The following is a 21,034-nucleotide window of genomic DNA, read 5'->3' as shown; positions in this document are numbered from 1 at the left end:
TGTGTGGCCACTACCAGCTCCACCACCATCATCAAGTTTGCTGACGACACCGTCGTGGTGGGCCTGATCTCTGATAACAACGAGACGGCCTACCTGAAGGAGATTAGGAATCTGGAGAACTGGTGCCAGAGGAACAACCTCCTTCTAAACGTCAGTAAGACAAAGGAGCTGATAGTGGACTTCAGCACTAAGCAGGAGAGGAACTACCAGACCCCCGTCATCAACGAGTGCCCAGTGGAGAGAGTGGACAGCTTCAAATACCTCGGAGTTCACATCACGCAGGACCTGTCATGGTCCTGTCACATCAACACCGTGGTGAAAAAGGCCCGACAGCGTCTCTACCACCTCAGACGCTTGAGAGACTTCCAACTGCCCTCCAAGGTGCTCAGGAACTTTTACTCGTGCACCATAGAGAGCATCCTGACGGGAAACATCTTAACCTGGTTCGGGAACAGCACCATGCAGGACAGACGAGCTCTACAGAGGGTTGTGCGGTCAGCTGAGCGCACCATCTGCTCCGAGCTCCCTGACCTGCACTCAATCTACAGCAGGCGGTGCTGGACCAAGGCCAGGAAGATGGTGAAGGACCTCAGCCATCCCAACAACAGACTGTTCTCTCTGCTGAGGTCAGGAAAGCGATTCCGCTCCCTGAAGACCAACACAGAGAGACTGAGGAGGAGCTTCTTCCCGCAGGCGATACGGTCTCTCAATCACACCACCACACAGTACTGACCCACACATATAGTTCTTACACACACACTGGACTTTCTGGACATTGTTTCACTTCATTACTTAAATCACGCTGCTGTTATTGTGTATATGCTGCTGTTATTGTGTATATATTTATTTATATTTCTTCATACATTCTTATATAGTTCTATATTGTGTATTTTGTTGTACAGTTATTTTATTTTCAACTTTAATTTATATATTTTATCTTATTCTTCCCAGTTAAATTTACCCTTCATTCTAATTTGTGTTGTACAGTTATTTCATTTTTAACCTTAATTTATATTTTATTCCTTCCTAGTTAAATTTACCCTTTTTAATTTTTCATATTTATTTCCTATCTTATTCATAGCCTTTTCCTTTTTTGTTTTCTTTAGGTCACGAGCAGTTGTCCAAGCATTTCACTACATATCGTACTGTGTATGACTGTGTACGTGACAAATAAAATTTGAATTTGAATTTGAATTTGCCAGATCTTCAAGACAGACTTAGAACAACAAGAGCCTTAAGGAAGTCAGAGCAACTCATCCACCCCAGAGGCCCTGCTGCTACCAAGTAGTTGTTTAACTACTTTGTTGATCTTGCCCCTGGTGACAGGCAAATCGTGCCCCTCATCCACACACTCTGCGTCCTCTACAGAAGCAGGTCCTCAAAGTATTCTTCCTGCTGTCCGACTATATCCACAGTTGAAGTCAGCAGCACCCCACCCCCACTAAACCCTGTGTGAGAGAGCACTGCTCCTAAACGGTCTGAAGGCCACATCCGGCCCGCGATATAATTTCATATGTCAATATTGTCGCAGATGCCAACAGACTTAATAAACTAATCCGTAAGGCCAGCAATGTTGTGGGGATGGAGCTGGACTCCCTCAAGGTGGTGTCGGAGAGGCGGATGCTGTCCAAGATAAAGACAATGTTGGATAACACCTCCCACCCACTCCATGACATGCTGGTCAGTCACAGGAGCTCGTTCAGTGAGAGACTGAGATTACCCATGATGCACCACTGAACGACACAGGAAATCTTTCCTGCCTGTGGCTCCCTGTACAACGCATCCACTTAACACACTGTTTGCTGCTATAAACTACACATGTTTCTTGTTCAGCTATTTATTTATGAGTGACTTATGTATGTATATATGTATATATTGTACTATTCTTAGTTAGTGTATTGTCTGTCTTGTCTTAATGTTGGTTTATAATGGAGCACTGTAACAAAAAATAATTTCCCCCAGGGATCAATAAAGTATTCTGATTCTGATTCTGATTAATGGCCTGTCGGTATGTGGCAGCTGAATCTTCAACCCTGCTGAGAATCCATGTAGGAAGGACTTTATTTTGATGGGCACACCATGCAGCAAATCACAAGACTGACTGTAATCATACTGTTATGTGAAAGAAGGGAGGGAGTTAGACGCTTTCAAGACAGCTAGTGTAGTGATACAGGCTAGCTACAGAAAGAGACGAGCGGGAATTAAATGCAATCGCGTAGCGAAAAAGTGAAAAGACAAGCAAAGCTGGGTGCCGAATCCATAAAATTAGGAGCTGCCTAAAGTGGTACCCATATTTATTTGCAACCATTTTCCAGGTTTCATCATCGTCCAGGCCTTGAACCTCATGTGTGTTCTCCCCAGTAGGAGTAAATTCATTAAAAAATGAAAACACTGAATAAAAAAATGCTTCCTTGAAAAAGTCCAAATTTACAGTTTATTACTGAATATTACACAAAATATACAAAAAGTATGCAGAAGTGTACCAGAGAACCACGGTCAGTGTCCGAGTGTCTAAATGAGTCTCACAGGCCTGGATGTGTGTTTGAAACCATTTATAATTGTTAACTTGTTTGATCTGCTGCTCACCGCAAACAAGTACAACCAGTAACTTTGGACTTTTAACTGGATTTTCACAAGTTTTACAGCATTTCCTTGCAACTTCATGCATGTCTTCCTCCTGTAAAAACAGCTGAATTTCTTCTCTGAGCTCAAAGATTCATTATTATCAGGAAGTCCTAAAAACTCACTGAAAAGCCTTCAGTTAATCCAAAATGCTGCAGCAAGAGTCCTGACAGGGACTAGAAAGAGAGAGCAGATTTCTCCTGTTTTGGCTTCCTGTTAAATCCAGACTCTAATTTAAATCCATCTCATCGCACACAACATCTGGAATAATCAGATCCCACTGAAGGCTGACATGTGGGCCTCACTGCTAAACATGTCTGTCTGTGTGTGTGTGCTAGGGAATGTAAATGTATAGCATTGTTATATCATTAATATCAAAATATGGCACTTTTATATGAGGTAAAAATGTATTGTGGTATTACCGTGGGCACCATGATATGGCAACAGCCCTAATGCTGGACATATATCCATATTCAGATTATAGTTATTGTAACATTGGTGGGAAATTCTAGAAAGTATAAGTCATGTCAGTACAATCTGAACACGCACACTCACTGTGCGTTCGATTCTCCCTGATTGTTAGAATACTATATTATAAAAATATGTGTGGCAACTCAACTCACCGATTTGTCCTCTACAATTTCAGGATCCATTTCCATACTGGCTTTCTTGGTTTCTGCAAGGCTCCTTGATTTGCTTGATTCCTTTTTTTGCGATTCCTTGGGAGGCTCTTGTGCTTTGGTGCCATCTTTTGCTGGAACTTGTGAAGGGATAGGGGCTGGCAGGGGTTTTGGTGCTGGTGGTTGAATTTGTTTGACAGGTGATGGCAGCAAGTGTACAAGGTCAGATGGGTGAAGATCATCCACTACACCAATTGGTTCTTCAGGGGGTTGAATCTTAAGAGTTGCTTTAACATGGTAACCATGGAACTGGGAGTGAATCTGTCCATTGCTTGAGTAACTGCTGACTGTAGTGGTAGCAGACTGTTTGACTGCTGGAGAAGCCTCTTGTTGCCTTACTTGCTGTCTCAGAGAAAGTTTTGACGCTGCTTTTGTTATGCCTGTACAATGAAAAAAAGACAGGAGTAATGGAGACCACAGTTAACCAAATGACTAATGCGTATACAATATACTGGTTCAGGAGGTAGAATTTCAAGTTTTCAGTCAAGCTTCACATCTCAGTTCAGCTTCACAGTATCTGCGGGATGCTGTTAATTTTCAGCAAGACAATAAGCAAAAAGACCCTCCAGCTTCCTAATTGGCAAACCATGGGTCTCTATAACCTAATCCAACCTAAACCCACCAAACACAGATGGTTCAGGATGAGATGAACTACAGAGTCAAAGAAAAAATAACAGCTTTCAGGAGAACTTCCTCCAGACTGTTGGGAAACCTCCTGTTGCAGTAAATATGTAGAAATTAGCTGTATTACTATTACAGCTAATATCTGATAGACAAACATGCAATAAAGTTGCTTACCTGCTGTCAAAGCCTCCGCTGCTGCATCAGAGGCAAGAGTTTTACTGCTGTAAAAAGCCTTTTTAGCAGCAGTAGGTGAAGGACTAGGGCTGGGACCTGGGCTTGCAGATGGAGACTGAGTCGGTGTTGTGCCTTTCCTGTAGAAATGTGGGCTCCCCGAAAGAGATTTCTCTTTTGTCTCCTCTCTGGGCTTCTCAGTTACATCTTGCGAGTCACTGTACTTCTGCAGTGTGTAGTCGGGTCCTAGAAACAAACACAAACAAACACAAACACACACACACAAACACACACACACACACACACACACACACACACACACACACACACACACTTTTTGTTCTCTACACTTAGTTTGAAAGACAGATCAAAGTCAGATCGGACACAGCTGCCTTAAAAAAACCCCCAAAAAAACAAAAAATAATTACAGTTGGAACAGTTACAAATTTGGACACCATGTATCAACACCACTGTGGTGGAGGTGTGGTCTGTAGCTCCGCTGCAGAAGAGGGGTGGCACAGTGGGCTCAGAGCACAGTGCCAGAGAGGCTGGCAGTGCAGCTGGGGCCAGTCTGCTAATCAGGCTCTTCCTTTTTACTGACGCAGGGACCTGGCAGAGGGTTGTTGTTGCCAAGCTGAGACATGTCAGCTGCAAAGCTGCCACAACAAAACTCAAAGAAGTCTTTAAATAAATGGTCACTTACCTGAAAACGCTGTTTACTGGGTCTGTCTATCACAGTTGTCCCGAAAACGCAGGACGCATGTCAGATCCATAGCCTGTACAGCTGGCCCAGCTGCTGGGTCAGATGGCGGCAGAGCTCACAGCCGTGCACAAACAGTACATGGTGGTGCGTAAGGGGAAACTGAAGACACTCCTGGCCACAGCAGAGGGGTGTCAGTGGCCTATGGACGAGTGGTTGCTGCTGCTATGGAGGGAGGCTTAGATGGTGGCCCTGAGCTTGCTGCCGGCATCGCGGTGCTTTCCCAACATCTGCCGGGCCATGCTGGACCGCTGGCAATTCTGGAAAAGTGCAATGTCGGCAGAGTATTGGCCCTTCACTCAGCAGTTCATGGGCCCAGCGGTTCTCTGATGTGGTGGCTGCAGCCCGGGGGATCAGAGGGGGAAGCGTGGCAGTTTGAGCTGGTGGACCTTGAACAATTCGTGGAGGGGTTCCCTGGGAAGACAGCGCAATGGGTCCACTGCCCTCGACCAGCGAGCCTGGAGGTGGTAGTCATGCTGGCAGAGATCCACAAGCAGCATGGCTAGAGGAGACTGAGAGACGCGGCCGCCTAACGAGTGGGATGAGGCCAGTCTCAGCTCCGAGATGCTGGTTTCCCTTCTGTGCTGCAATCACATCTCCCTGTTCTGCCTTCCCAGGCACTGCACCAGGACCCACACGAGCTTGGGGCAGGAGTGTTGGAGGTGCACGTGATAAGGACACATCTGCTGGGAATGTCTATGGATGGAGGTCAGACAGGTGTTCCATGTTGCAGGCCCTCCAACACCCTCTATCCATCTGAGAGGGACGTACAGCACACCGGTAAGTTACCAAGGGGGTATACACAAGGCTATATGGTGGACTTGGGCTGCATCCAGAACCTGGTCCCCCAAACTCTGATCTAACCCAGGGTTGGAGTCAGAGTGGGTGAGTATCTCTTGAAAGCGATACTGACTGACTGACTAGTGCACATCGCTCATGTCTTTCACACTGAAAGAAATGTGCAAATTATTAGAGATTCAATTTATCTGGACCAGCATCTACCACTTTCAGACAGCCAGGTTGGTGGAGCATGTGGGCTTCATAGATAATTGGCAAACCTTCTGGAGGAAACCTGGTCTTGTTAGGAGAGACGGCATCCATCCCACTTTGGATGGAGCAGCTCTCATTTCTAGAAATATGGACAAATTTATTAAACCCCCCAAAATATGACTATCCAGAGTTGGGACCAGGAAGCAGAGTTGCAGTCTTACACGCCTCTCTGCAGCTTCTCTCCTCCTGCTACTTCCCCAAAAACCCATCTCCATAGAGACTGTGTCAGCTTCCAAACAGACAAAAAACAAACTAAAAACCAGCAACAAACAACTTAAACATAAACAATTACAAAGAAAGAACAATACAGTATCCACATCTGAACCAAAGAGTAAAACAGTGAAATGTGGATTATTAAATATTAGGTCTCTCTCCTCCAAGTCTCTGTTAGTACATGACTTAATAATTGATCAACAAATCGATTTACTCTGCCTCACAGAAACCTGGTTGCAGCAGGATGATTATGTTAGTTTAAATGAATCAACACCCCCGAGTCATTCTAACTACCAGAAACCTCGAAGCACATGCCGAGGGGGCGGTGTGGCAGCAATTTTTCAATTAAATTCAGTTTTATTTATATAGCGCCAAATCACAACAAAAGTCGCCTCAAGGCGCTTCATAGATACAGAGAAAAACCCAACAATCATATGACCCCCTATGAGCAAGCACTTTGGCGACAGTGGGAAGGAAAAACTCCCTTTTAACAGGAAGAAACCTCCAGCAGAACCAGGCTCAGGGAGGGGCGGGGCCATCTGCTGCGACCGGTTGGGGTGAGAGAAGGAAGACAGGATAAAGACATGCTGTGGAAGAGAGACAGAGGTTAATAACAGATATGATTCAATGCAGAGAGGTCTGTTAACACACAGTGAGTGAGAAAGGTGACTGGAAAGGAAAAACTCAATGCATCATGGGAATCCCCGGCTGCCTACGTCTATTGCAGCATAACTAAGGGAGGATTCAGGGTCACCTGGTCCAGCCCTAACTATATGCTTTAGCAAAAAGGAAAGTTTTAAGCCTAATCTTGAAAGTAGAGATAGTGTCTGTCTCCTGAATCCAAACTGAAGCTGGTTCCGCAGAAGAGGGGCCTGAAAACTGAAGGCTCTGCCTCCCATTCTACTTTTAAATATTCTAGGAACAACAAGTAGGCCTGCAGAGCGAGAGCGAAGTGCTCTAATAGGGTGATATGGTACTACAAGGTCATTAAGATAAGATGGGGCCTGATTATTTAAGACCTTGTATGTGAGGAGCAGGATTTTGAATTCTGGATTTAACAGGAAGCCAAAACAGGAGAAATCTGCTCTCTCTTTCTAGTCCCTGTCAGGACTCTTGCTGCAGCATTTTGGATTAGCTGAAGGCTTTTCAGGGAGTTTTTAGGACTTCCTGATAATAATGAATTACAGTCGTCCAGCCTGGAAGTAATAAATGCATGAACTAGTTTTTCAGCGTCACTCTGAGACAGGATATTTCTAATTTTAGAGATGTTGCGCAAATGGAAGAACGCAGTCTTACATATTTGTTTAATATGTGCGTTGAAGGACATGTCCTGGTCAAAAATGACTCCAAGGTTCCTCACAGCGTTACTGGAGGCCAAGGTAATGCCATCCAGAGTAAGAGTCTGCTTAGATACCATATTTCTAGGCTTTTCAGGGCCGAGTACAATAACCTCAGTTTGATCTGAATGAAGAAGCAGAAAGTTAGCGGCCATCCAGGTCTTTATGTCTTTAAGACATTCCTGCAGTTTAACTCATTGGTGTGTGTTATCTGGCTTCATGGACAGATAGAGCTGGGTGTCATCAGCATAGCAGTGTAAATGTATGCTATGTCTTCTAATGATGCTGCCTAATGGAAGCATGTATAATGTAAACAGAATTGGTCCTAGCACTGAACCCTGTGGAACTCCATAATTAACCTCAGTGTGTGAAGAGGACTCTCCATTTACATGCACAAACTGGAGTCTATTAGATAGATATGATACAAACCACTGCAGTGCAGTACCTGTAATACCTACAGCATGTTCTAATCGCTCTAATAGGATATTATGGTCGACAGTATCGAAAGCTGCACAACGCTTTCACACCAGCCTATTAATCAACCAAAGACCCAGACAGACTTTTAATTCATTTGAAAGCCTGATGCTTAGCCTCGTCCACCCCAGATTTAAAACTCAGAAACCAGTCTTACTTGTTATCATCTATCGTCCACCTGGGCCTTACACAGAGTTTGTCTGATTTCTCAGACTTTTTATCTGATTTAGTTCTGAGCTCAGATAAAATAATTATATTGTACGACTCTGGATACTGTAGCTCCTGTGAAAACTAAGGTCTCTAATCAGAAGTATTTGACTCCGTGGAATAATTCTCAAACACGTACCCTAAAGCAGATGACTCGTAAGCTGGAGAGGAAATGGCGTGTCACAAATTTAGAGGATCATCATTTAGCCTGGAGAAATAGTTTGCTGCTTTATAAGAAAGCCCTCCGCAAAGCCAGAACATCTTACTATTCATCACTGATTGAAGAAAATAAGAACAACCCCAGGTTTCTCTTCAGCTCTGTAGCCAGGCTGACAAACAGTCAGAGCTCTGTTGAGCCAACCATCCCTTTAACGTTAACCAGTAATGACTTCATGAACTTCTTCACAAATAAAATTTTTATCATTAGAGAAAAAATTACCAATAATCATCCCACAGATGTAATATTATCTACAGCTACTCTTAGTACCATTGATGTTAAGTTAGACTCTTTTTCTCCAATTGATCTTTCTGAGTTAGCTTCAATAATTACTTCCTCCAAACCATCAACGTGTCTTTTAGACCCCGTTCCTACAAAACTGCTCAAAGAAGTCCTGCCATTAATTAATTCTTCGATCTTAACCTCCTAGGACCTGGCGTCCACATATGTGGACATCACATTTTGGGTTATTTAGACCAAAATACTCAATTTTGCTCTACAAGGGCCTGATATCCACTCCACCGAGGACATTATACTGCTACTGTTCTATCGAAATTTTAAATGAATATCCTCATATGTGGCTCTCATTTTTCTCAGAAACAAAAATTAGGTAAAAAAAAAATCTGGCAAATCTTTGTTTTTACATTCATCAGGACCCAATCAGCCCAAATACCAAATAGAAATTAAAAATGCATGCCGTGGAAGAGTTCGGGTCTTAGGAGGTTAAATATGATCAACCTATCTCTAATGATCGGCTATGTACCACAGGCCTTCAAGCTGGCTGTAGTTAAACCTTTACTCAAAAGCATCTCTAGACCCAGCAGTCTTAGCTAATTATAGGCTAATCTCCAACCTTCCTTTATATCAAACATCCTTGAAAGAGTAGTTGTCAAACAGCTAACAGATCATCTGCAGAGGAATGGCTTATTTGAAGAGTTTCAGTCAGGTTTCAGAGCTCAGCACAGCACAGAAACAGCTTTAGTGAAGGTTACAAATGATCTTCTTATGGCCTCTGACAGTGGACAACTTAGTGCATGCCATGTATACAGTACGTAGCATATAACTGTTTGAATATTCAGATGAGAAACTTCCATCAGGACACCGAGTTATGGAGAAAAAAAGTGGCCCTGTTGTTGCATTTCAGCACACATCCCCGGTAAAGTCAAAACAATCCAGACTACGATGGTGAGAGTGGACGAAGCTGTGAAAGGCTGGCCATTCCTGAGGCTCATGTGAGCAAACACGAGGCCAAAGCTAATACAACTTTGAATCTGTCACAGTCATACATAACAGAGAAGGAAGCTGGAGGAACTATATGAAGCTGAGCAGAAATGTCTAAAACAGGAAAATGAAGCATTTGATAGATTTTGAAAGCGCAGCAGAGGCAGAGAAAAGGAGATTCCAGTCTATGCAAGGCCAGCAACAAGATAATTGGTACTATCACCACCACTTGGTGTCCTGGTCAACAACAGCACCCACAGTCACCACACTGGATCTATCTAGTTCCTGTGGGGTCACCCACAGGTAGTGCCTGGCCTATCCACTACTCTCCTGTACCACAGCAGTCCATGTCACCCGTTGCCCAAAAGACTGATGTCTGTCCTTCTATCAAAGTCTCGACAATTCTTGACAATGCACTGAACATGAAGAGACTTCAAAACCAACAAATGTCTCAGGTGCAACCCACCTGTGTAATTAAAACATTAACCAGCAGGTGATGATAGTTTCTCCAATGAGCGTTTTTCCTTTTTTAGTGCAGTCAGCTAGAGAGCTGAGTGACGTGGGTGCTGAACCGAAAGCACTCTGTACACTTCCATTTAAGTCTCTTCAAGGCACTTTATTTTGTAAGGTACCCTACAATAATACAGAGAAAAGATCAACAATCAGATGAACCCTTACAGCGGGGGTGTCAAACTCAAATACACAGTGGGCCAAAATTCAAAACTGGAACAAAGTCGCGGGCTAACAGTAATATTTACTGAAAAAAAAATCTTCCTCTAGATATAAGAATGAATCTTTTCTTATGGACTCAAGCACGTTTTGCTGAAAAACTGAATATAGAACAAGCAAAGCTTAATACTAAACAATATATATATTAGCTGTATAATACCAGTAGGCCAGCTCTAATAGTCATTTGGTATGGCTTCGCGGGCCAAATGTAATTAGGCTGCGGGCCAAATTTGGCCCGCGGGCCAGAGTTTGACACCTATGCCTTACAGGGAGTGCAGAATTATTTATAGTTTTCACACATTAAGTTTTTTACTTCTCACTAAACTGTATCTTTGTATCCATCTACATTTTCTGTCATAATCTGATTTTACTTTCTATGCAAATATCAAAAAAGCTGTGTTTTTGTCTTTATTCAGTTCAATATAAATATCTGATATTACAGGGAGTGCAGAATTATTAGGCAAATGAGTATTTTGTCCACATCATCCTCTTCATGCATGTTGTCTTACTCCAAGCTGTATAGACTCGAAAGCCTACTACCAATTAAGCATATTAGGTGATGTGCATCTCTGTAATGAGAAGGGGTGTGGTCTAATGACATCAACACCCTATATCAGGTGTGCATAATTATTAGGCAACGTCCTTTCCTTTGGCAAAATGGGTCAAAAGAAGGACTTGACAGGCTCAGAAAAGTCAAAAATAGTGAGATATCTTGCAGAGGGATGCAGCAGTCTCAAAATTGCAAAGCTTCTGAAGCGTGATCATCGAACAATCAAGCGTTTCATTCAAAATAGTCAACAGGGTCGCAAGAAGCGTGTGGAAAAACCAAGGCGCAAAAAAACTGTCCATGAACTGAGAAAAGTCAAGCGTGCAGCTGCCAAGATGCCACTTGCCACCAGTTTGGCCATATTTCAGAGCTGCAACATCACTGGAGTGCCCAAAAGCACAAGGTGTGCAATACTCAGAGACATGGCCAAGGTAAGAAAAGCTGAAAGACGACCACCACTGAACAAGACACACAAGCTGAAACGTCAAGACTGGGCCAAGAAATATCTCAAGACTGGTTTTTCTAAGGTTTTATGGACTGATGAAATGAGAGTGAGTCTTGATGGGCCAGATGGATGGGCCCGTGGCTGGATTGGTAAAGGGCAGAGAGCTCCAGTCCGACTCAGACGCCAGCAAGGTGGAGGTGGAGTACTGGTTTGGGCTGGTATCATCAAAGATGAGCTTGTGGGGCCTTTTCGGGTTGAGGATGGAGTCAAGCTCAACTCCCAGTCCTACTGCCAGTTTCTGGAAGACACCTTCTTCAAGCAGTGGTACAGGAAGAAGTCTGCATCCTTCAAGAAAAACATGATGTTCATGCAGGACAATGCTCCATCACACGCGTCCAAGTACTCCACAGCGTGGCTGCAAGAAAGGGTATAAAAGAAGAAAAACTAATGACATGGCCTCCTTGTTCACCTGATCTGAACCCCATTGAGAACCTGTGGTCCATCATCAAATGTGAGATTTACAAGGAGGGAAAACAGTACACCTCTCTGAACAGTGTCTGGGAGGCTGTGGTTGCTGCTGCACGCAATGTTGATGGTGAACAGATCAAAACACTGACAGAATCCATGGATGGCAGGCTTTTGAGTGTCCTTGCAAAGAAAGGTGGCTATATTGGTCGCTGATTTGTTTTTGTTTTGTTTTTGAATGTCAGAAATGTATATTTGTGAATGTGGAGATGTTATATTGGTTTCACTGGTAAAAATAAATAATTGAAATGGGTATATATTTGTTTTTTGTTAAGTTGCCTAATAATTATGCACAGTAATAGTCACCTGCACACACAGATATCCCCCTAAAATAACTAAAACTAAAAACAAACTAAAAACTACTTCCAAAAACATTCAGCTTTGATATTAATGAGTTTTTTGGGTTCATTGAGAACATGGTTGTTGTTCAATAATAACATTATTCCTCAAAAATACAACTTGCCTAATAATTCTGCACTCCCTAAGTAAGCACTTGGCGACAGTAGGAAGAAAAAAAAAAACCTTTTAAGAGGAAGAAACCTCCTGCAGCACTAAGGTCAGGGAGGGGTGGTAATCTGGCACGAGGGGTTGGGTGAGTGGAGGAAGACGGAAAGAGATTAACAATAACTAACGATTAATTAAAACCAATGATTGAATCATTGTTGTATAAACACACTGTATAAAAAAAAGAGGTGAGTGAAGAAGAAGTGCATCATGCAAACCCCCAGCAGCCTAGACCTATTGTAGCATAACTAAGGCTGTGTTCAGGGTCACCAGGTCCAGCCCTAAAGATCATTTAAAAATGGTAAATGGACTGATTCTTATATAGCAGTTCCTACTCTCCCAGAGTACTCAAAGCGCTCTACACAACATGCCACATTCAGCCAAGCACTATCTTCTATACTTTGAAGTGCTTACTAACTACCTACTAACTACTATGTACCAGAGAGCAACTTGGAGTTAATATCTTGCCCAAGGATATTTGGCATGCAGACTAGGGAGAGCCAGGGATTGAACCACCAACCTTTCAGTCAGTAGATGATCTGCTCTACTTCCTGCCACTCCGGTTCTTAATTTTTTAAAGAACACACCATGCCAAGATATGCCAAGGTTTCAACTAAAAGCTCTTTGGAAATCACTTTTCGATGTAAAAATACTCTTATGCCTGTCAAACTGTGTTATATTTGGCATTTATCATACAATCAAAATAGTTTTTTTTGTGCCTGAAGATACAATTTAAAATGTGTGCAGATACAACACTGTTTCACGCCTTTTTTTGTCTGAAGTTCACAGGTTAATGTTAACAAAAAACATTCCACTGAAAATGATCAGGTACAAAGACCGGACTGAAAATTTGTGGAAAAAGCAGCCGATATCCAAACCTTTGTAAGAACCTTCAGAAGGCATGGAGAACTATTGCTAAAGACCATTTTAAAAAAAACATTGCAATATGATCTGGCTCCTTGGTAGCAAAATTTGAAGAAAATAGGGGAGGACCAAGACAACCTCAAAGGGTTTCAAACCCAACCTTCAAACAGTTGTTCTAAAACCTTTCATAACCTTTTAGGCATTTCAATCATACAGAAGGTCACAAATTAAACCTAACAACAGAAGTTCAACATCGCATGTTTACAAGCAGCAGCTCTACAACATGTGCAGGTGTTACAGTACCTGGCTGATGGAAAGATGGGGAGAGCTCCCTGGCCACAGCTCGGGCAATATCAGAATCCTGGCAGGCTGATTGTGAAGCCTGATCTGCACACTCTGCTTTGACCCGGGCATGGGACGTCCTGCAAGAATCCATATACTCATTAGTAACTAACATACTCAGCATAGTGTGCTCTGTCTGGTTTATTTGGAAGTGTTTCAATAGTTTCCATGGGGCTGCCATCTGGGGCTTCTAAAAAGCATTGATATGCAAGGCAGCTGTGAAGAAATGTGATGCACACAGCTTTTAGGTTTTTTTCTCTCCTTTGATGTTGGCTGGACATTTCTCTTAATTGTAGACTTTGACAACGATAAGCCTTCGTCTTTGTGTGTTTTTGACTTGGCTAGTAACTGCAGAGTTTTTCTCTTAATCAAGGAAAGGATTTTGTAAATATCTACTTTCGTTGCCTTGAGGGGTCTTTCAGGGCTTTTAGTGTTGCTGAATTTATTTGATTTGATTTGATATTTTTCTAAAGGAATAAACTTCACTTCTTTTATCTCCTTAATGATGAAATAATGAGGAAACTAACACATATGTTTGTTTACCCCCCCCGCCCCCAAGAGCTTCCCAGATGTCTTAGGGATGGGGTATAAACCCCTAAGAGCTTTCTTGGTGCTGTACTGAGGAATGTGGTTTCTCTGTCAATCTAACAAAGTATTTCTGCCAAACTGGCTAAAGAGGTAAAAACCAAAGGGTGATTAAAATGGAACAGTATAGAAAAAGAAACATTAAAATTATGTAGAGGGTTACATGGGTATCACATTTGATTAGAAATATGCATCAATTTTTATGAACACTATTCAGCTCATCCAGACTTAAAATGGTGAATGGACTGATTCTTATATAGCGCACTTCTACTCTCCTGGAGCACTCACAGCACTTTAGATCACATTCACCCATTCACAGCCATGCACACAAGCACTTTCTTCTACACTTTAAGTGCATTCTATCTAAGCATTCACACACATGCATACGCTGATAGATGTATCGGAGAGCAACTTGGGGTTAGTATCTGAAGGTCAAAGTGATGCAACATTTGAATCCAACATTACATAAAATCCCTGCTGTGATCATTACTAAAACCAACCAGCTGATCTATACCACAGCAACAGTGATCCTTGAGATGCTTGGCTATAAGTTGACCAGCCACAAGTAGCAATACCTGCCATGCAGAAAGAGGCTGAGATCAAGGGAAAACTGCAGGAAGTTAGCAAAATATTTAAACTGCAGAAAGGTATGAGGAAGAATGGAGTGTAGAAGAAGTACAACAAGCTGCTAATTCTGAGGCCTTTGAAACAACCAAACAAAGATACACAGTCTTGGCTAACCGCCTTAAGAGGTATACCAGAAGTAGAAACCATGAGAATAAACCAGATGTTCTCTACTAAACCATCAAAGATGCATTAATATAAGGCAGGAAAACAATATGAGAGCAGTCCCACCAAGGCTGGAGATGAAGCAACACTGGAATAGCATATGGGAGATGGATGCAACACAACAACAATACTCAGTGTTTAGTGGATCTAAGAGCACCCCATAGCAACCACTCTAAACTGCATGTCATGTGATGTGACCATCACATCCAAGAAAGAGTCTCAAGCATGAGTTCGCCAGCACCAGGCCCGCACATCATTCACACCTACTGCCTAAGAGCCTAACTGTATTCAGTGAGCACCTGGCAGAACAAATGAACCAGCTGCTAATGGATGCAACTGGAACAGCTAACTGAAGGCTGGACAGTCTTGATTACCAAGGACCCTTCGAAGGGACTGGTCCCATCTAACTAACGTCCAATAAACTGCCTAACACCACATGGAAGCCTCTGCCAATGTAATTGTAACCTCTCTGTAACCTACAGAGAAATAACATCGTGGAAGAGGCAAAAAGTGAGTAAAAAAATGTCCTAAATGCAGTTAGAATTTATTTAGAACTATAAATTAAATTTCTTTTAGCAATTATTGTTTTTTAATGTCACAATTCCAACCCTGCTCCTTTATCCGGGCTTGGACCGGTGTTCTGAGAAACCATCCTACTCTGACAAATCGTCCTACCCGTATTATAATTTGACGGTGACTTGTGACTAAACCTAACCATAACCCTAACCATAATGGATTGGATTTATATAGCTTTTTTCAAGGCACCCAAAGCGCTTAAAAGCGCGCCATAACCATAACCTTAAGAAGTATTCCAGATGGGTGAGAGAAAAAGAAGTTAATTCGGCTTTGGTGTTGTGCACATGCGCCGCGTCTGCGCAGAAACATTGGGTAGGATGTTTTTTTGAGGTAGGATGGATTCCCAGAACACCTGCAAAAGTGACCCGAAATTGGCACTCTGGTGGAGTTGCTGTGTGTGTGTGTGTGTGTGTGTGTGTGTGTGTGTGTGTGTGTGTGTGTGTGTGTGTGTGTGTGTGTGTGTGTTTATAAGTAGTTTTAAACCTTGTGATCCACAAAACAGCATAACAGTAAAAGAAGAACTGACTGCGTTACAGTCAGTGCGAGAGCAGCGGCTTCGCTCATGCGCGATTCATTTGCAGTTTGGACGCATAGAGGTCAACATCTCTGTGCCCTGATAGCAGATGGGGGAGGACTATCATCCGCCTGTGAGTGCTTTGGCACGGGTGAGGTGCCCACGGCAGCACCGCTGCTTGTTGAGAGTAAGAGCAATATGCATTTTCACGTCAAAAAGTCGTCATAAATAAGTCTCCAATAATACCAGAAAAAGTCACCAGATTTGTCGCTAGTCGCTTTTTTAGGAAAAAAGTCTCTAAGGGGGTCTGAAAACTCGCTAAATATAGTGACAAAGTCGCCAAGTTGGCAACACTGGAAATAATTTAGACAGTTTGTAACTCTTAGTGATGCCGCAGTGTTCGTTTGACTTTGGGACCTGAAGAAGACGGAGTTTTGGACCCAGATCACTCCGCGGGGCTCCTGAATACGGCAGCCGTAATGCTCCGGCAATCCATCAAGCGGTGTGGCTTCATAGCTTACCAAAGTTGTACTGAAACATTTTTGACAGATTTCTGCGCGCCATGTACCACATAAAATTGGTTCGAGGTCAGTAAGTACAACCAGAATTCACACATAAGGCGCACTAACGATTTTTGAGAAAATTAAAGGATTTTAAGTGCGCCTTATAGTGTGTAAAATACGTGATACAGAAGAAAAGAATATATCGCGATATATATCGTTACCGCACTTGCTTCAAATTATACCGTGATATGGATTTTTAGGCCATATCGCCCAGCGATAAAGCCCTACCCTGTCCCCACTGCTGTTCTACGTAAGCCTGAACAACAAAAAGATGGAAAGTAGTCAGAACTGAGCAGACTGCACTATCAGAATGCAATATTCCAGATATTGAGGATAGCTAGAATTACATGGGAATACAAGAGGTGAACTGAACAATGAGGAGGCCACTAGAGAAGCTGCCTTCGCCAAAGAGCAAGGCAAATCCTGAGGAGTCTGCTGAATGGGAAGAACAAGCTCTAGGTAATCAACACCTATGCCCTGCCAGATACCCTGCTGGAATAATAAGCTAGCCAAGGGAGGAGATAGAACCACTGACATTAAAAAAAGAAAAGCCTTTACCACGTATCGAAGGTTTCATACCAAATCCAGGCCAACGAATAGTGAGTGTAGAATTACTATCCAGGATGTAAGAACAACAACAACAATCCATCAGTACATCAGAAAGATGGCCAGGAATGATCATGTGCTTGGTGATACCTCAGGCAGCAGAAACCCAAGAGAGAAAAGGAACAAGAACAGCAAAGATCATAAATACTAGTTGGCAGATCATACATGGAAAGCTATAATGAAGTGGATGGCATAGCATGCAGGAACACCGTTGCAGAGTATGGCCTGGAAGTGCTAAGGCTAACCAGCCAGTAGTTGGGTCCAAGCAGAGGAGGAAGGCTGTAGTGATAAGATGTAGCAATAGCAACATCAGGAAATAGGAACAAGATACCTGAGAAATAACAAGGGCTGAGAGAGGAGATAGAAAATACGTGGAAGCTGAAGGCAACTGTTGTCCCTGTAGTAATCAGAATACTCGGGTCACTGTGCCCAAAATTGAGTGAGTGGCTCCAGTAGATTCTAGGTATGGCATCTAAAATGGGTTTCTGGGGCTGAGATGCATGCCGGCAGAGGAGATTGAGGTGGAAGTGATGCTGGTGTTGGCTTGACTGGTGGGGACTTCGGGGTTGGTTAGGAGTACAGGTGAATATGCAGGTGTCACAGGAGGTCAGATCAGTGAGGCAGTGGGAGGAGGGCATCTAGGGGTGCTGATGATATTTGAGATGGGGGATGTGCAGTTAAAACTGTTGAAAAACAGGCTTGAAATGGTGTGTTAGTTTTACACCAGATGTAACCAGACTCAACCCTTTAAAAAAGTTTAGACAGAATATTTTTCCAAAGGTTTTGGGGATTTAACGGTTACTTTTTCACATAGAGCAGGTAGGGTTGGATAGCTTTTTTTTTCTTTTAATAAACTAAATGAGCATTTACATACTGGGTTATCTTTGTCCAGTTTTAAAATATATTTGATCATCTGAAACATGTGACACATATGAAAGACAATCCCAAACTAACAAGCAGCAAATATTTTTTCATTCCACAGAATACTAAGTACCATATGCTTACTATGAAGTTTCAATTACATTTGTAAGCCAGTGTGTCAAAATGAGCAATAAAATGTCTTTGTGTCAAGCATATGCAGAGTAGTATTAAGAGTATTACTAATACTATTTAATAATGATCAGTATATGCTCTGACAATAGTATAGATAAAATATGGATAAAACTTTGGATAGTATATACTACCCAATATACTTCCAATGTAGTAAAGAAAAAGGTGGTAAAAGTAGTTGTAACTTCCTTATGGTTCTCAGGATATTTTACCTGGAGATGGCAATCTCAACTTTGGTTCTGGCGATGGCTGCTGCTCTCACTGCTCCTTCAATGGCACGATCCACTTTTTGTTTGGTCTTGGTATTCTTTAGTGGGAACAGCTGCTTCCTGATACCCCGGATCAGCATATTGTTCTTGTACTTCCCTTCTTCCTTCGTCCCATTAGGAAAGATGGTGCAGCCATAGCCATGGCGTTTATTATTCAACCACTCGCCTTCATATTTCATGCCATTAGACCGCTCAGAGATACCAAAGCCACTGCGTTTGTCATTTTTCCACTCGCCCACATACGACTCGGTGGTGGTAGCATCCACACTGTCCTCAAGAGGCAGGTAGTCATCGCCAGGGTCTCCATCTCCAAAGCTAATGGTAGAGTTGGCGTCACTTGAACTGATGCGGCTCATAGTAGTGTCACTGTGTGCTGAACTGCGCTTACTAGAAATTGATGAGCGTGAATCAGATTTGCGTAGTCGCTGAAGGCTACCAAAAAAGGAGCCACGGCGAAAAAGACCCTTTCTCTTCTCTGAACCCTCTCCATCTGATTGGAAGTTGAGCACAAAACCACCACGTGTGCCAGCAGGGCTATCGGATAGGCTGTCACGCAGTACTGTACCATTACTCTGCTCACTGCGGAGTGAAGACAGCGAAGTTCGTAGAGGTGAGCGGATGACAGAAGCCATGCCATAAGGAACACTTTGACGTACTCCATAGCCGTGACGCATGCCACCACTCCACTGACCCTGATACGTGCCTACAGCAGTAGCAGAGAGACACACAGAGAGAAGACAGACTGTGAGTAAAGCATAAAAAATAAGCAGAGACAGAATAAAAAGCATATACAGAATAATGTAGAATACAAAGTGAGTGATAGAGGCTACCAAAGTAAATAAAAAAGATCAAGAATGCAAAGAAGAATGCAACTAGAGCTCCAACAATGAATCAATGAACCAACTACTTTATATAGTCGAATGAAAGTCATTTTAATCAACCTTTTGGCCATGCATCATTATAGCAAGACAAATATCGTACCACACCACATTACTTTATGACAGCGTAGGATACTAAGCTAAAAAAAACAAACAAAAACAAAGTCACTGCAGAGGTAGAGTAAAAATATAATTTTATTTTATTAACAACTTAGGTGACATTCCTAGCCAACAGAAATGTTAGCAATGTGTCAGGAGACTGTACAAACTTCAACTGCCATAAACAGGCTGCCCATCTACAAAGTTGTTATCATATAATTGTGTAAATGTATCAGTGATTATAACTATATCCAAAAGTGTTCAACAGATGTGCTTAAGCATGACATATCCAGGACACGTGTGAAGTGTAAAACACTGTGAGGCAGACTCCATGTTTAAGTAAAGGGTGGGCCATTTATATGGATACACCGTAATAACATGGGAATGGTTGGTGATATTAAAGTCCTGTTTGTGGCACATTAGTATATGTGAGGGGCAAACTCCTCAAGATGGGTGGTGACCATGGTGGCCATTTACAAGTCGGCCATCTTGGATACAACTTTTGTTTTTTTCAATAGGAAGAGGGCCATGTGACACATCAAACTTATTGGTAATGTCACAAGAAAAACAATGGTGTGCTTGGTTTCAACGTAACTTTATTCTTTCATGAGTTATTTACAAGTTTCTCTTTGTTCACAGCCATTGACATGACATTGACAACCAGTATTTAAGCCAGGCGATGACTGCTGTTCTTCGCTGGATCGTTGTGTTTGACTCGTGTTAGTGTCGTCAAGTTGCCAGCTAAGTTTCCCCTTTGTGTTTCTGAGCATTGAACTAACAAACATTTCCCTGTGTACAGACTCCCTTGACCTTTTCCCTGTTTCCTGTGTGGTGATAGTTGGAGAAAGAGAGCCTGATCATGTGTGTGGATTAATGGAAGAGGAGCGAGAGTCTGTTTCCCTGGATTTCCCTGGAGCCCCGTCCCCCCACTTTTGTACGTAGCACTATTTCTGCACATTTGTATATACATTCAGTGAACTGTGTAAATAAATTGCTTGTGAAGCTTCCTATCGCTGAGTTTTGCATGTGAGTTCTCACGACAAACCGTAACAGTAATGATCCAGCCAACCATGGACTCAGCAGACTCAACCCCCACCCTGCAGCCTGTCCTCACCCCGGAAGCAATTCTGGAACGCCACAAACAAATGCTACAGCACACTAACTAGCAACTGGCTACGCTCACCCAAGCCCTCGCTCAACGCCCATCCACGCCTCCTCTGCATGTCTCTCCACAGTTACCGGCTTCCGAAACTCTGGCGCCCGTACTATCTACCTCTTCCGCACCGGCTCACCCAGAACCCCCGGAGCAATCTTTACCTGCTATGGAATCTTACTCGGGTGAGTTTCATAAGTGTGCAGGATTTTTGACCCAGATCACAGACCTATGAGACTGATGGGGCCAAAATTGCCTATATTGTTCAGTTGTTACAGGCAGGTATTGAACTGGGCACAAGCCATGCTAAGAACTGACCCTGAGATCACTTAGCAGGACTTTCTCGTTAAATTTAAAAGTGGTTTTGAAAGAGGCACCGGGGCTGAGGTGGCTGCTCTTTGATTGTTGAACTTAAAGCAG

At 42.8% G+C, this 21,034-nt stretch overlaps 1 protein-coding gene across 7 annotated transcripts in view; it reads right to left on the bottom strand.

Annotated features, from left to right (window-relative positions):
* Positions 1-21,034, bottom strand: part of LOC308413106 (junctophilin-1-like) — a 64,762-nt gene that overhangs the window by 18,623 nt on the left and 25,105 nt on the right. For 5 of the 7 annotated variants that reach the window (XR_013974670.1, XM_080907896.1, XM_080907897.1 and 2 more), the window contains exons 2-5: positions 18,428-19,187; positions 13,494-13,612; positions 4,101-4,343; positions 3,246-3,682 (exon numbers count right to left, since the gene is read on the bottom strand). Coding sequence is in view for 5 of the 7 variants with exons in the window: in XM_080907896.1 (XP_080764022.1) it covers positions 3,246-3,682; positions 4,101-4,343; positions 13,494-13,612; positions 18,428-19,187 (1,559 nt within the window). In the remaining 2 variants the exon portion in view is untranslated. The other 2 variants (XR_013974671.1, XM_080907900.1) reach the window with 2 other exon arrangements.

The sequence above is a fragment of the Rhamphochromis sp. 'chilingali' genome (genome assembly GCF_963969265.1).
Source record: "Rhamphochromis sp. 'chilingali' genome assembly, chromosome: 16".
Taxonomy (NCBI): Eukaryota; Metazoa; Chordata; class Actinopteri; order Cichliformes; family Cichlidae; genus Rhamphochromis; species Rhamphochromis sp. 'chilingali'.
Note: the sequence above shows the minus strand (reverse complement) of the source record. Positions and strands in the feature narration are given on the sequence as shown.